Source organism: Lycorma delicatula, chromosome 4 (genome assembly GCF_047948215.1).
Source record: "Lycorma delicatula isolate Av1 chromosome 4, ASM4794821v1, whole genome shotgun sequence".
Classification (NCBI taxonomy): Eukaryota; Metazoa; Arthropoda; class Insecta; order Hemiptera; family Fulgoridae; genus Lycorma; species Lycorma delicatula.
The window spans coordinates 44,720,063-44,738,122 of NC_134458.1; the positions used below are offsets into that span (position 1 = coordinate 44,720,063).

General features: G+C 29.1%; 2 protein-coding genes across 6 annotated transcripts in view; one reads left to right on the top strand and one right to left on the bottom strand.

The window, feature by feature from the left end:
- Positions 1-11,965, bottom strand: part of LOC142323331 (uncharacterized) — a 44,823-nt gene extending 32,858 nt beyond the window's left edge. Inside the window, exons 1-5 of the mRNA XM_075362816.1 lie at positions 11,645-11,965; positions 10,714-10,822; positions 6,072-6,434; positions 3,536-3,744; positions 3,055-3,292 (exon numbers count right to left, since the gene is read on the bottom strand). Of these exons, the coding sequence (XP_075218931.1) occupies positions 3,055-3,292; positions 3,536-3,744; positions 6,072-6,434; positions 10,714-10,822; positions 11,645-11,758 (1,033 nt within the window). The 5' untranslated portion in view covers positions 11,759-11,965. The remainder of the gene's footprint in view (positions 1-3,054; positions 3,293-3,535; positions 3,745-6,071; positions 6,435-10,713; positions 10,823-11,644) is intronic.
- Positions 11,966-13,060: 1,095 nt separating this feature from the next.
- Glys (glycogen [starch] synthase) overlaps positions 13,061-18,060 on the top strand; it is a 61,183-nt gene continuing 56,183 nt past the window's right edge. For 3 of the 5 annotated variants that reach the window (XM_075362817.1, XM_075362821.1, XM_075362822.1), the window contains exon 1: positions 13,344-13,484. The gene's annotated coding sequence lies outside the window, so the exon portion shown is untranslated. The other 2 variants (XM_075362820.1, XM_075362819.1) reach the window with 2 other exon arrangements.

Below are 18,060 nucleotides of genomic sequence, written 5' to 3' on the forward strand. Positions count from 1 at the left end.
ATACATATGTAATTTTTTTTTTTTTAATTTCCGCAGTCTCATTTTTTCTTATCTCACAAAAGATTTATTAGTGGACTACTATTTCAGTTTAATTACAACAATCATATTATTTAAATATTACGAGTTCAAAATAATATACAGAAACAAACAACCAAAACTTTCACTCTCTCGATCTATCTTTCAGTAAGTTTGATTAAAACCCATTCAGTTATTACATAAATGTACTTTGGGAAAAATGCCCACAAAACAAAAAAATATAAGGCAGCAAAAAGGTGGGTAAAATTAAATGTGGAATATATATATATATATATATATATATATAATGAGGCATATTCATAAAGTAAGAGCTGTAGACTAATATTTAAATATTAATGGGTCTGAACACAGTTGCACACATGCAGAGCCATCTATCGGCTATTTACACAGCCACTGCAGTTGTTGTTTTGATTCACAATTCATTTGCCTGCCGGTGGATGCAGATTCCAATATCTGCGACAAATGTTTCTTCTGCCAATTTTGAAGTGAACACTGTGATTTAATTTTTGCGTGCAAAAAGATCTTCAGCCGCTGAAATTCATCGAGAGTTGTGCCTAGTATATGGACCTAGAGTAATGAGTGAAGGAAAGGTTGGAAAACGGTGTCAAGACTTTAAAAATAGCCGCACAAATATGCATGATGAAGAGTGGACTGGCAGGCACAGTATTCAGACCGACGAAACCATTAAACAAATGAACCAAAAACTGCGATGTGATTGACGATTAGTGCTCTGGCCAATGAAATTTGTATGTTGGATGCTCTTCTATCTACACGATTGTCACAGAAAAGATCGGATATCACAAATTGTGTACAAGGTGGGTACCAAAAATGCTCACCGACCAACACAAAGAGCAAAAAATGTGCAGTGGACGCTATACTAAAATTATTATAAATATAAAATGAAATATATTTTGATAAAAATGGTATAAACGAATAATAAAAAAAAACTTTTCCAATCTCCCCATTAAATTTTAATTAAAAAAATAATCCATATCTTCTCATTTTTCACAGAAATTAGAAGTAAACAATATTCTTTTCTTTTAAAGAATTGATTATTTATAACTGCAAAAAAATATAAACTTTTATTTAACATATGATACTTTTTTGTAATTAATAATGTAATTTATAACCTAATGAAAATAATTATAAAAGTTTAATCACGATATACCCACATAATGAGAAATCCCTAAAAAATATAAAAAGGATTTTTAAAAACTTTATATCTTTAGTTTTTTTCATGTTAATATTTTTATTACACAATATAGACTCCACATAACTGCTACATAATTACACAATATGTTAATTTTTTTTTTTTTTTTTTTTTTACTTCTCATACTGAGCATAATCTTGCCCAAGAGCTCATCTCTTCCACAAATTTAATTTTTGTTAGACGTAGTTCACTAAAAAAACATTTTAGAATACGGCAATAGATTAAAAATTTGCAGCAAAATGTGATTATGAAATTAATTAATTGTCACTGGTGTTTAGCAATGAACACTCATTAATTTTCTGTGTTATAATAAAAGGTGATTCCTCAATTGCAAGTGTGGGGTTTTAACTTATACAGTCCATACAAAATGTTCAAAACAATAGCTATAATAAAAAACTAGCAGTGCAATGTCATGGGTAAGACTGTAAGTTGCCAAGAGAAGCCTTGTCAACAACATAAATAAACCTCATTCAGTTAGTGTTAGCAGTTCGTGTAGTAGTTTTATTTTTGTGACTATTGTTGGATTTAAAAAAAAGAAAGAAACTATAAGCAAATATCATTTTTTGCTTGAAAAAATTGCTACAGAAACATCTGAAATGATAAAATAAGTACAGGCAATGAAGTTATGTCTCAGTCATGCACATTTGAGTGATTTGCTCATTTTTATGATGGTTGGATGTTATTAGAAGTCGATGAGAAAGGGGTAACCAGATTAGTGATGAAAATGTTGAATGCATGACTGAATTAATGAATGATGTCTACCATATAGGAATTACTGCTGCTGTATATACGAAGATGTCCTGAAACGTTTATTAGACAAAATTTATAAAGTGTGACAGCATTTTAATGAAACCAAAGATTGGTTCTTGCTTCATGACAATGTGCCAGCTCACACGAGCCATCACTGTATGGCAGTTTTTGGCTAAATGACAGGTCACAGTGTTGGACCAACCTCTATACTCACCAGTTATAGCCCCTGCAGACTATATAATCTATTTCTAAAAGTTAAAATCTCAAGATGCCCATGAAGGGTGAGGGTAAGTCAAAAGATACGATAGATGAAAGTATCACAAGCATCCTAAAGGTTATTCCAAAAGAAGAGTTTTTTTTTAGAAAATAAGAGGCTTTTGATGACCTTTATAACTAACTGATTTTGATGACCTTTATAACTAACTGATTTAAACCTTCTAAGATATGGAAGGGAACTACGTAGAAGCTTAAGAATTTAGAAAATAAATTTTCTACTTCTTTTTCTTTACAGCCTCAGCCCAAAAATGTTTTGTACAGACTGAGTATTAAAATTAACAAGCAGTTTACTGGTTAACTACTTGTAAACCAGTAAACTGCTCATTAATTTTTTTTCTTTTTTTCAGTTAGATCAAGGAAGTGCCCATCTCACCTTGTTTTATCACATTCTATTCAAAAGTTAATTTTTTAAAGATACAATTAATTTAAGTCTAAAAACTTAACACTGACATTTCATATAAAATGGTAAATATATCCTTTAAAAATTTTACTAGGTACAAATTTATGATTCAACAATAATTAATCAATCAAAAACTCATATACAAAATCTAATTCACCATTTTTTCTGTACATTATGAAGAAATATGCATTACAGAACAACATTTAACTTTCAAAATATGGCAAAAAAAGTACATGCACTATGTGATGAAAATTATCAGAATCAAAAGCAAACTTGAATATAAATAATGAAAGTAAGATGTTTGAATTCATAATTGTCTTACTTAAGTCAACTGATAATTCATCACATGCCAAAATTTGTTATATTATCTCTAATTAATTACCTTCAGTACTGTTGATATTTGTCTCAATTGTATCGTACGTGGGTTCAGAATCAAGAGGCATCCCATTATAATCAATATTTTCGTACGGATGAGAATCAATCATCCGTAACTGCTCTTTGAACAATTCACGAACAGCTCGATGAACTAATACATACTGCTCCTTAGTTTGTACCATGGCAATTCTTTGCTTTCGCATTTCCCTTACTAATGACAATAAACTGAAATCCTTGGTTAGTTTCTATTAAAAAAAAAACAAAAACAAAAATATAATGAACAATTAAAATTAAATAAATAGACATGCAAACTATAAATATTAAAAAAAAAAAATTGAGATTTATACTGAAAAGTGTTATTTCATGTTTACTAAAAATTTAAGCAACATATCTACTTTTATAAGCAATTTGTAAATACATCCTAACACACAAGATTATTAAGCAAATATCAAAAATGAAATAACACTTAAAAAAAAATATATACATACACCAGCACGAAGAAGTCCCCATACATAATCTATCGCACAAATTGTTCCAGTGCGACCACAACCAGCAGAACAATGGACAAGAACTGGCAATGTTTCAGAGGCCTGAGTATCTCTAACTAGACGTACCATATCCAACAAAGGACGAACCAGAGGAGGAACACCATGATCTGGCCAGGCAGAGTAATGGAACTGGCAGACTGTTCTTTCTTCTATAACATTAAAATATTTCTATAAAAAATGTTAATATTGAGAATAAAATAAATGTAAAATAATATTTATCATCAAAATGCTTCTTTGTATATCCTACCTCATCTTATTTAAGTCCTTTTCATTTATTATAATATACCACAAAATTCACCCAATGATTAAAAATGATCTCAATACCTATATTTAGGCATAACCATTCACCATGCTTTCCAGAACATTGACATTCAAGACAAAAATTACAGATGTAATTTTATATAATATATCCTTTTATTGTACCAGACTATTAAGCTCATAAAATCATATACAACTGGAAGTTAAAAAATGAATAATACTGTCTAAAGCATTTTATAAGCAATCAAGTCAAAAGCAGTATATAGTTCAAAAATGACCCCCACCATAATAGAGTTTATTTATACAGCAGTCACATACTGTTCTAAACTTTGTAATACATGATTATACTTTTCTAATCTGAGTGTACTTTGTTAAGGGCTTGTTTTCATAAAAATTCAGTCTGGACCAGTATGCAAATTGTTCAATAGATATGTAACTATGTAGCATTTTACTTATAATTCTATGGCTTTTTTTAATGGAAATGATTTTGTCATGTTCACCATTCCTTCTCTGACAATTTATAAAACACACAATTCAATAAATAGAAAATCTCTCACTGTAGAGATTACCACAAAAAAGATCATGTAACGGAAAACAATCAGTAAATTAAAAGTAAAAATATCAATTTACATATTTTTTGTTTGTAACTTCAGTTTAAATAATTTCAGTATGTCATAGATTTCAATACATAGAAATTAAAACAGATTAAAGATTAAACACGAAATTAACAGATTAACAGAAAAAAAGCACAGAAATCCACTAAAACAGATTTCAAAGGAAAACCAAACTCATGAATTAAACATAATGTAGATTTATTACTTACGAAAAATATTAGAATACAAAAAAAATCCACTATATGGGATTTCCTCTCCTTTATTTTCCCCAATTACAGAAGAAGGAAGTTTTATTTAATTCAATTACACTTTACAACCAATTAATTTTACTGTTTAAAACATTTTATGTTTTCCAAATTCTTTCACATAATTTTCTAACATCAGTCTTGACATGTGCCCAGCTTCTAAAAAGGTTATCTAACTCTTTGTAAAAGTGTCATTAAGACAGAACAAATCAAGGGGGGCTTTTTCCAGAAGTTCAAAAACTTATTCTTGGTCAAGTATCACACCAATGCAAGAAAGTAATGGGTAGCTTTAATTTAATCCAAATATTAACCTGTGTAGCAGAAATAATGAGTAACATGCAGGCTGTCAAAATGAAATTTAAAATATATATCATACGATAAACAAAGAGAGACAGAAAAAAGAATTACAAAAAATAACATCTAATAATGGACAAAGTGCTGGAGAGAAATGGGAAGTTCTCTCCTCGACTGGGAGAAAAATTATAAAGGAAATGCTAAAATGAGCAAAAATTAAAACAGAAGATTGAGTGAATTAGCTGACAAAATTGAAGTTGCAGTGTGCAGAGAATAATGAATAGCAAAGTAAGAAGAAAAGTTGAAAGCTTTCTCATTTCTTTCTATATTATAATTATAAAGCTGCAGAATATTTACTTATTGATTGTTTAAAGAAAAGTCTGTTTTCGGTAATGTGCTAATCCCACTTACTGGGTTCCAAATGAAATGAAGAAGCATGGAAGGCAGTTTGCCCTACAATTAACATATAAGATCTCTTTTACAGTTAAATTTATCTGTAATATCTTTTCTTATCATCGATTCCTTCTTCCTAGTTTATAAATGGATCTTCCACTTTTTGTGGGTTTAACCATGGATCCTGTTTCCAAACAGGAAACAGAATGACAAATGTTTCATAGCATACCTCATATGGTATCCAGTCACTGTGGTTTTTGTTCAGCGGTAGTACAAAAATGCCAAAAGTGGGTGAGTTGCCAATCAGATAAAAGGCTGGTTTCTCACTCCAAATAACATAGGGTTAACTGTGTGGATATAAACAAAGTCAAACTTCTATAACTCAAGTCACAAAGGTAGTAAGAAGATTTTATTAAAAATAATAAATAAATAAAAAATAAAAACTCAAATCATTCAAATATTTGAATTATAACAAATTTCTACTAAGATATTCAAGAAGCATTGATTCTAACACAATCTGTTTATGAATAATTTTTTGTTCAAATTAAATTTTTAATTTAAAAATTTTTTTCTTTCAAAATTAAAAAAAAAAACACAAGACATGTTTCCCTAACAACGATAAAACCAAGCAATAACACACAGAGTCAAAAGATAACATATTATTGAACATACCAGTGCTAGAGTTAGTGTTGGTATATTTCAGGCGCATTGTTCGAACTGAAAAATCAGGACACACAGTGCTAGCTTTAATCAATCTAATGGTGACCATCCCGAACTGTTTTTCCTCTCCTTCACCTTCAACCCAGTAATTTTCACATTTGTGCTTCCCAGCTTCTTCTTCATTACAGGCCATTACAATCACCTGCACCTCACACTGCACAACCATCCTCCAGAAATCATTGACTGTATGTGGAAGTGGACCCTGGCTTGCAATATAAGCCGGGGACCCACTGGCACCCTTGATATAATTGGCATTAATGTAGTCACTGCCTGGTATTCCTGCATATTCATTTAGAATAACTCGACTTAGATCAACTAAAAAAAAAAAAACAAACCATAAAAGATTTTCAGTCAATTATTTTAGTCAATGTATGTGTAGGTGTAAACATTATAATATAGAAGCATTAATTTATCTTTGGCCATGATCAAGTCATCAGTAATCTGTGATCATTTGTAAACAAATTTACTGATGATAAGATGATTATTTACAAGAGTAATATAAAGCATTTTTCTTAAAATTACAAACCTATAAACTTAATAACACTCATATTTCAATTGAACTATGTAATAATGCAACAATTAAAATTGTTATATTGTGTAAAATTTTTGGGAGCTACTTTAACAATCTTTAAACATGGAATTCAAATGATCTATAATGATACTTTTTAAAAGCATACCGGATGTACTTTTCCACATTTTTTTTTACATGGTCACAATTTCATAATAAACGCAGTACTAACTAAAACATTGTTAAAACATGAATTTTCTGTTATGTATTATGCTATAATACATTATAACATTATGTAGCCTCTTAAAATTTGTTTTTTATAAGTAAAGATGAATATAGAAAACAAAAATTAATTTAAAACATGTTTTTGTTTATTTAGAAAATCAGGGTTGTTCTTTTCTGTTGCATTTTTATTTCTCTTGCTTTCTTTGTTACAGTTAGTTAATTCTCAACAGAAATCTTTTCTAATTTTTATCTGAAGGAATATTCTGATTTTGCATATATTATTAGATTATTCCACTTTCTTGCTTATTTGACAACAAAAATGTAACCTACATTTTTATTATGAAGGCTCAGTCAATAAAGTCTCTTACCTTTCTCATCCACTATAATGCCATTACATAATGGCTTAGGTTGCATCATTATTTTTAGAAAATATAAATCATTTCATACAGTTCTTTGCTTACAGAATATTCAAAGACAAAGTAATAAAAAAAAAATCCCATATACAAAACATAAATATGAGTTACACAAAAGATTAGTGTATTATAAGTTCAAATATTAAAAATTAACATAATACCAACATTTCATTAACATAACATATTCTATTACAAAATAAAAAATTAGTGAAAAACTCACAAACACAAGGAAATTTAGATTACTTAGTCAAAAAGCAAGCCACAGAATCAAAAGAAATGTGCATAACCACCTCTTAATTCACCTATTAAAAAATTTCAAACATGAACTAGGACTAATAACAACAGGCAGAAGTTGGAAAACTTAGGTCTCGAGAAAAAAAATTATTTTTGTAATAAAAGGAAGTAAGTTGAATTAGAGAGGAATCTGACATAACACACTTCAGTTCACACTTTAAGTTACATCAACTATTACAAATATATGCCAGAATAAATACAGCAAGATTATATTTAAATATTATAAACATTAAAAAAAAAAAAAAAAAAACGTATAAAAATAAAAACAAAATAAATCAAAGAATTTTTCTAATAAGATTCAACGGGGAGAAAAAAAATCAAAACCTATCTGTTGGATATGCAGTGACTTATGCACAAAGCATAATAACAGATCTTGCATATATTAGTATAGCTATAAAATGATTTACAATGAAGGAAGGAATCACGTTCAAATAAGGAAGATTATTTGGAAGTACATATAAGCAAGAGAATAGTACTGATGGGATTGTAAGACGAATAACTTAAAAATTTAGAGCAGAATAATCTCTTTGTATTCTTAATTCCATTTGGAAGATAAGAAGAAGAGTGAGATAAAAAATATCCTTTACTATAGCTCAAAATGTAATGCTTAATGAAACAAGCATGGTATGTCAAATATAGGATACAATCAAAATGTTTTTATAGAAATAGATGTCCTCAGAAGTACAAGAAAAACCAGGATGGGCAAAGTTATGAATGACAATATACAAGGTGGTTTAATGGAAAAATATTGTGGATTACATCCAATAGAAGCAAAGTGGTTTGGTTGCTTGAAAAAATAACTGGTTAAATATTTTGGAAGATTTTACAGTGGGTCCTGGGTAAAGGAAAAAATGAGAATACCCTAGAGATGCTCCAGGAAGGACAAAGCAGAGGAGGGAGTAAAAGGAAAAACACAAAAGATTTTGAGACAAAGAAAATTAACAAAAATATTGGGATATTATTCCACTTCATAGACAAAATGAAATAATATCCATTTTTCACTTCAATAATTATTTACAACTTTTCCTAATCAATCATTTTAATAAAATTATAATATAAGATTTTTCTTTATTTTGCCTGCTGAGTTTTTGTGAAATAAGTTTTTTCAGTTATTTATAAATATTAAAGGTATTTCTAACATGTAGAATAATTTCAGAATTTGTTAAATTAAAGTAGTGTGACGATGCAACTAATAATTGTTAAGAAAGTTTAATATTATTACATATTAGTTTCCATTAAATTAAATAAAAATATTCATTGGTACTATTAGTAACATACTAAATATTTTGGATATACCTAATACTGCCATTCATGGTTTTGTCCACACAATATTCTAAAGAAAACATTACCCACATTGGAGAAAGATGAATATATTAAGAATAAATTTATGATGTAGAACTTTCAAGTGTTAAAAAAAGTGTATATTAATGCACGTTCATCTAATAAAATGAACATAAAAAACTTGTTAAACAGTCACTGTAACAACTTCAAGAAAAATAAAACTGTTTACAAAGACAAATTTTATTAAAATTCAAAACCACATGGCTGTCTAGTTTTGAATTTCACATTCAAATAAAAATATTTATAAAAAACAAATAAAATTTGTCATAAGCTACATTTCATTTTTTTTTATATGATGAAAGAAAATGAGCAATATCAACATTATAAAATAAGTTATGGAAATACTTACAAAAAAATTATCACTACTTGATTTTTTTCAAAAATACTTGCAGATTTTTAGAAATCTATAAATATTGTAACCATGTTCATTAATACACACATTTTTTACTAAATGATATTAATGAGTCTTTAAGAAATGATGCAACCCTTAAAATGAGGGTGTGGTAACTTATGCACAAGTAAAGTTCACATCTATTAATCAGATGGCAACAATGAATTAAATATTACTACTACTAAAAATTAGCTACTGGCAGTTGAACAGTGTCATTTCAGTACTCATTCCTTTGTGTTTTTTCAACAGTTATTTCCAGTAATAAATGTTTTTATTAGACGTAAACTTGTTTTGCATATAAATCTTTCAAATATGAAACAAGCAGGTTTTAGCTGAAATTTCCCAAGACTGCAATACCCAAGGAATAAAAAAATATATTTTACACAAAACTTTTATGAAACTAGGAGTGTACAGAATCAGGACCCACCCTAACCATCATTAACTATGGAAGTTCTCCAGGACATGAAATAATATTTAACTCACATAGAAAACCTCCTAGAAAGTTATCTTTAAAAATTGGATTGTCAACAGCTATTCTTTTCAGGGCTACAAAAAGTTAAAATTGCAAGGTCATTGGTACTGTTCATGAACTGAAAGAATCTGGCCATGAAATATATGTTTACAATACAGGAAATGGTTTTGATTTTATATTGACAAAAGTGTAGCTGAAATGTTAGATGTTTATTTGAGTAAAAAGGCTTTGTTTATACTACATAGCTATGAGAATAGTCTAGATAAATGAATATTGGCAGTGAAAATCCTCACTTTTTATCAATGATCATCTACATAAAATTGAGGTGTTTGGCAGTAATCTCCTTGTGCCAGGCACATTTTCTTTATGTTTTTATAAAAACATATATGACAAAATTTATCAGTTAATGCACTGTCAGAGTAAAGAAGATAAGAATGTTGGTTTCAATAACATGGTTTTATAAGTCATATTGTTAATGAAACAATAGTTATTGCAAATATTTTTTGACTATCACTCAACCAGTATTTTTTTCTCAGGCAACATTTACGAACTGTAGTTTTTCAGAATAATCATCATACACCTTATGATTAGAAGACTAGCATTAAAAGTGAAATTTTAAACTTTAGTAGACAACAATATAAAAAGTGACTGTACATCATGAAACAGATAACGTTCACCCAAAGGAAGCCATTTTCACGATTTACACTGAAATTAATAGTTAACTGTGATCTAAAATATTTTAGTAAATTGAATTATGTTTTGAAAGGCAGTTCAAAAATAGAATAGGTTGCAGAGCAACTAGAATTAAATTGAATTATTATGCAGGCCTTTTATCAAGAAACTAACCACTAACATACAAAAAGCGAAAAAAAATTTTAAAATCACACAGCACCACCTCATTATATTTACCTTATACATTTTAAAGTTGATGCTTATTCCTAAATACTCACATGGTAAAATGTCTTTGTAGCGATTCTTTTTTCTATTAACTTCCTTTTCCCCTTCAGAGCAAGAGTATTGTTTCAAAGTTTTTAAAGTTTCACTGAATAATTTTAACTCCTGAAAATAATTACAATTTTCAGTTACACCAATTATTTGGAAATTTTTTCTTTTCATGTTTCCACAGTACACAAGAAATACAATTTCTTAAAAATATACCCTCTTCAAAAGAATTCAATACAATAACATAATAATTCTGGATATTATTTTTCACACTAATTCAGCTTAACATAAAATAATTAATAGAAAACACAACTGCAATATCTTGTACTACGTTATCCACTAGCTTACTATAACACAAAATTACCATATTATAAAACACCCTGAATGCAGTGAAAATAGAAAATTAAAATTAGGTGATTAGTATCAATATTTACAACAGCAGAAATGTTATTTCAATCATATTAAAAAAGCTAACAGATGTAAAGGAAATGTTCTTTAACTGACTTGACCGAAGAAATTCATAGTACAGAAGTATAATTACAAAAATAAAATAAAATTCAACTGCAACTTCTTTCTTAGAAAAATACAATATCCATTAACCTATATAACATTTACACCCTCAACATCTTACCTAAACATGTACTTACAAGGGCAAAGGGCAAACGTCAAACAGGGCCTGTGTCAACAGACACTGCCATTAACCTCCAAATTCCGAAGAATCTTAACCGAACGTAAACAATAAATTCTCAAGCATTAAAAATATTTACAATCTAAATGGATCACCATTTTATAAGATACAAATCCCAAAAACGGATTTAAAAAGAGTGCAAAATCCATCCGTTAATTAAAATTAAAAAACCTAACCTCAATCCAAGCGTATGCTGCCATCCCTTAAGCCAGTTAACCTTAAGTTAAGAATTTTAGTTTAAAATATCTTACTTGAAATTCTGTTTCGTAACTATCTTCTGGAGATCTGTGAGCTTCCAAATTTTCAATATGGTTAAGAAAATTCAGAAGTATAGTTCTTAATGGTGTTCTCTCCTGATCTTTCATTGCAACCCATGCCTATGATGACCAGTACAAGTTTATTAAACTGCTAACGAGGACAACGTTTTCGAATAACATTAATCCAATGAGTTTTAATTCATACGCAAAAGAAATAATCAGATAAAAGCTTATAAGATATTAAAATTAGTAGTTCATTTCACCAAGACCATAACGACGGACATTCCATTTCTAAACAATACTCGAAACATAACGCGTAACCATATTATACAAAACATTGTGCATGAAAAACTTAAAGAGCCATCTAGCGGCGGGAGTCAACGAACTGGTTGCCGGTAATGAGCTATGGATGTTGACTACTGTGAATTTTTAACACTTAACTTAAAAATATATTTCTTGTGAAAAACGTAAATGACTGGATCAAACACTGATAATCCTAGTTTAGTGACAAATACAAAACTCTATTTAAATTTTTATTACAGTTGATAGTCCCTCAAGGGTTCACAAATTAATATTAAGTCACTCACTGATTTCGTTAAAATATATTAGTATTAGTTAGTTCTCCATGTACGATTAGTATAATCTGAACGATATGTAATTTCTCTGATGCGATGCATTTTTAAACACGGAATAGAATTTTCCCGTAATTTCACCATTCTCTTCTGAATTTCAATATTTTCCGCACAAAAAAAAACATTTATAGGTTTATTTTTAAATTTCAACATCCATTCTGATATATATACCTACCGACGTTAAAACAGAAGTTCATGATTAAGGGATGAATGACCGGTTGTTACGTTCTCTTAAAAACATAATAATCGTAAAAGGATTGATCTAGTGACATACAAGTAAATTCTGAAAGTATTTTCTGCATATTTGACTTATTTTGAAGATCTATTGTATTTGATAATGGACATTTCGTACGGACAAAATGTTCTGATAATTTGTTTTAATTATTCGACCATCAGTTTACATATTGAAGAATTCTAATAAACTACCCTACCGTTGTTTGTTTTGAAGTGTCTGTAATAAAATAGACACGTTATTTATGTTTTTAACAGAGTAAATTTTGTATAAAAACATAAATATTATTACTGAACGTTATAACTGAATCGCTCATAAATTATTTCAATTGAGTTGTATTAATCCTACAGTAGTAAAATTTTTGTTGCTTAAACTTTATTCCTTTTTTAATTTGAACGTAAAATTATTGTATTTTATTTTTAAATATTTTCTCTTTTCGGGACAAGAATTAAGAGGTTTGTGTTTTCTTATACTAACTGCTGTACTTCTGTTACTTCTTTTTTTCTACTGATTTGAAACCTAAGTGTAAAACTCTTTGTCTGGTATAACCTACAAAATTGTGCAAGTGAAGGGTTCTTTCATGAACTTCGTCAAAATTTCAACAGGCTGGGAAATTCTCCGATTCGATTGAGCTGTTAACTGATTATAGTATGTTTAAATGATACTAACCAGCTAAAATGAAATAACTCGTTTTGTTTCAGTCTCCATTTAATTCAGAAAATTACACTCACTGTTTTTCTTCTATCTTCATGAATCGAGTACGACATTTGCAGCTAGTGTGTTGGCGTACCTGCTATTTTTAAGTCCATTGAATGTGTTGAAAGTACGTGTATTACTATTTCTAATCCGTAGTACTGTAATTGGGGTTTTGTTCATGACCTTGGCTTGTCAAATGCATTTGTCGTGAGGGAGTGAAATTTAAATATCAGTTGGATTCGTGTGCCATTCAAAGCGTTGACCGATCTGTTGTGTAGGTATTATATTTTTTCGTTACGGTTTTATGATCAGTGTAACTTTTGTCGTAGTTTTAAGTTTTATATATATATAAATTATTATAATATTTTATTAATAACGGTTTATTTCTTAACTTGAAATTTAAATATATTGTGGGATTTAACGTAATTGATGATATTTGTGATACTGAAGAAAGAAGTGTTATCTTTTAATAAAGCTCTTTAAATATAATGCCTTAGCTGTTATTTTCTTGGTTTTGATTAATAACTTTTAGTTTGGTTTTACTTCAGTGCTGCAGTATTCCAGTACCTAGTGTTTATTAATAGATTTTATATATATATTTTTAAAATGTTCATACATCATTTGTTTGGTAAAATAGTGTTAATAAATTTGCCTGTTTAGTGTTAATAACTTCTTTATAATTCCCTCGTTTGAAATTCTTTATATAACCAGAAAAGGTGGAATTTTTTTAATTTAAAAAAATATATATATCTAATATTACATGAAAATTGTTCTGTAGGATCTTTCTGTGCTAATTAGCAGCACTTTCTTCAGTTTATTATCTGTTAGCACTGTTGTTAATAATTTAAAGTGGTTAGGACATTATTTTAGTATATAGGTGAATAGGTTTGATCTAACTTAGCTCAGATTAGCCATCTGTCTTTTTAAAAGAACGGGATTTTTAGATATTCCATATATGCCAGATTATTTTTTGTACAGATTCCTACTGGTTTTATCCAATAATAAGTATTCTTTATTATCACTAGATTTTTTTCCTTTTAAAAGGACTTTCGTTGTTCTGACATATCTCTTTTACTACACCATGTGGTTTTTAATAATTGTTTATCATTTATTTATTATCATTATTATACTTTTTAAATTATCCTTTAATATGACTTTTTTTTAATTTTTATTAAACGCAAAGCACTATAGCAGTCACAGTAAGCCTTTGCAATGACTTTGAAACTTAATAAATTGTAAAAGATTGAGAGTGATGAAAACTTAACTAACATAACTTAGTGGTCCTGCCATTTCTTTATTGAGTAGAACTGATAAGTCCTCATTCATCTTTGGTGTAACGTTATGTCCTCTTCCAGTAGTTGATAGCAAAAGCTCTGAAGGCGTGAGAATCTAAAATATTTTCCAGTTGAACCCATCTTTGATTATTCCCGTCTGATTTCTTGAATGAAGTACCCTGCAGGTGAAAATAGTGTAAATAATATACCTCTTCCTATGTATTTTAACTTCAATGACTTCACCTAATCACCACTTGCCATTGTATATACAGCAGACATAAGTTTTACATTTTGGTTTTGGTAAACCTATAAAGCAATCAGAAACACTACTGTCCTTGTGTACCAATACTAACATAAATTTGTCTGATTCAGAGGTTGCCTGGACTTTCAGAATACATTTCTGGCTTTTGTTGGAACATAACTCTGAAAGATTCTTGTTTCTGGGACTGTTTTGATCACCTGATAACGAAAACTGAGGTATCCTTCAGTTTCTTAAACATCTTTATTAGAGCAGAAAATAAATGCTATATTTTTAATATTGTCTTTGTAATAACTGTACATTTCAGAAGGTGTAACAATTTGATTGTTGACTAGTTACAGTCCTTCTTACAGTTCTACCAATACCATCACATGGTCCTTTCCATGGTATGAGGCAAAAAAGATGCCATTCAGCTGCACTTTCAAAATCTTCTTGATGGTAGCACAAATTTATGAATTTTTTTGTTTTTATATTGGGCTGAAGAGCCATCAGAAAAATAAAAAAATTGTTTAACTTGTAGTAACAATGTTTTTACTTTATTTATACCATGCTTTTGGAAACAGAAGAAGGATGTAGTATTGTGCTTCAAGTACTCACTAATCACACAGTAGCTTTGGCTTTGTAATTTTTAATCTTATTTAAAATATATGAGAAATGGATGTACTTTGACGTAAGTTTTTGATCAGTGATATGACTGGACTTCATCCTGTATCACAAAAGGAAAATTTTGAGAGACGTCTCCCATTACAATACATTCACCCTCCATCAAGTTTTCCTTTTTAATCTTGAGGAAATTAGCTTGTTTCTTTACAACAAAGTGATATGATGCATTTTTAGATTATTTAAATTTTCAGTAAGTTTATCTAAGTTCTCTTGAAATGGAAGAATTTGAGTAGTTAGTTCACAACGGTCAACAGAAACCCACCGTTTGAAAATAATTTCAGAATCAAAATCATCCCAGCTCTCTTGCAGTAATTGAACGCTTCGTTAGTGTGGAAATTTTTCACACTCTGACAGCATGCACATTTCATTTTCTATATCATATACCATGGTTGAAAGGAGGAGTTTATAATCAAATTTCATTTTTAGATCAGGTAACATGAGTTTTACATTTTGGTGGGTGACACACACACACACACAGAGTGAGTACCTAATCCACCAGCCAGAACACAAAATTTAGGTCTTAAATCAACAAATTTTGAAAAACCAATTTTTAAATTATGTTTTTCTTTGAAGACTATACAATTCTTTTAAGTTATGTAAGAAAAGCCTTATTTTAATTTTCTTCCTGTCAGCTTGACTTACAGAGACACAATCCTTCTTGTCTGGCTGTACTCATCATTCTGATAAAAATCTTGGACACATTTAATAACATTTTCATCAATTATGTGACTGTTTCTTTATGCCTATTTGTGGAAAAATTCCACTTGTTTTAACTAATTGTTTGGATTGACGGGCTAAATACTGACTAACGCTAAACTCTTTTTGAATGCTCCAGCTGTTTATTTTTTCTTGAGTTGCTGTAACTGTTTTCATTTTATCCTTTATTTTAATGATTAATTTCTTCGTATTCCCTACCTAAATCAGCATAATTTTGTGATACTAAACTGGTTTCTTCTGTAGAAATATTTAAATCAAAGGAATCGTTTAATTTACTGGTAACTGACTCAGCTATTTTTGTGATTTTATTTTTAAAATTGGTTCCTTTGTGCTGCTCGATAATTTTTGAACCTAAACGGGGGAAATGTCAAGTAATGAAGAAGCTTTATTCACAGACTTGACTATAACACATTGAAGCTCAAATATATCTTGACATTCCGGTTCACTTTCTGTATCATCTTGTGGTTTTTGTATTTTGTTTAAGCATTTTGTACACAGTGCTGTGCCTGGAATTAATTTTAAATTTGGATTACTTGTTGAAAGTGTCAAAGAGATTTCTTAACCAGTTTAGTGTGACAGCTAAATGAGCAACTTTTCCCATTAATATGAAAATATTTATTTAAATAGTTAGTTTTATGAAAAGTACAGATATTTTTTGTTTCAGTACATTCACTTCTTAGAGATATCAATGTTGTGTGCTGTTCAGTAAACTCTAAAATATCATGCAATACTGAAGATCTATTGTAAGTCAATTTGTGACATACTGTTTCAATGTGAATGCCAACTGAACATCCGTAATCCATTTTTATAAAATGCAAGGGTTCTTACAGTAACAGTGCAGTTAGTATAAATTATTAAACTACCAATTGCATTTCACTTTGTCTTATCCCAGTTTCTCTACAGCTAAAATAAAAATTTTTCTAATTAATAAAATTAAAAATAAAAGATATCGCATAAAAAAGAAGTTCATTGCTAATAACATTACTTTATAAACCACTAGCAACAACATTACTTTATTAACACTAGCAACAACATATCACATTGAAATCAAAACAGTAACTGAGCCTTCTACAATGTCTACATAAAGGATTATGCAAACATTCATATCCATGCATGTCTATTCACTTTCATGTTTAAACATGAGTTTATATGTATGAATCATACTTTAAGTAACAAAATATCTAGAATATAAGCTATCTCATTATAGACATATAAGAATGTTTTATATAGTAGGCCTACATTATTATCTGAAAAAATACTAGCTGTGAATTTTTTGGATACATTGTTCACGGTTAGAAGGAAGTGTTTTTAGCGGTTTTGATGGCTTCATTACTCGTCGACCCCTTTGAGTAACAAAATAAACAAATTTTATATGATTTTAAATTACATATAAAGTACTTGCTGCTGTAAACATTTCAGAGTTTTTCCACACGTGGTTTTTGGGCCCCAAAAATAAGACATTTTCAAAATCGTACGATTTGGCGGCCATTTTTTTTAACGAAGGACGCTTGGTAACAATCCAGTTTTTTTTTTTTAAATTACTACTAGCACCTAAGAGTTAAAAGGTAAAAAACAGGCTTGTTACCTTAAGCCCTTCATTATTTATTTTGGGCCCAAAATTTGAAAAAAAAAAATACAATTTGTAAACATAATTTCAGTAAACATTACAAGATTTGGTTATTTAACAAAATGAATTTTGAGTACACTAACATGGAGTTCCATCTTTACTCTTTCAAAAAGCCCTTTTTGACTCTGTATGATGTAAAATAAGAATGCTACAGTTCATAGGAAAAGTGACTCTTTTTACCTGTTGACGAGTTAGAAAATACTCTATTACTCAAGAAAAAGTTTTTTAAAAATATAAAAAAATATTTTTTGGCCACTACAAGATGGTTAGTTATCATATACCAAATATCATCAAAATCAAAAATAGTGGT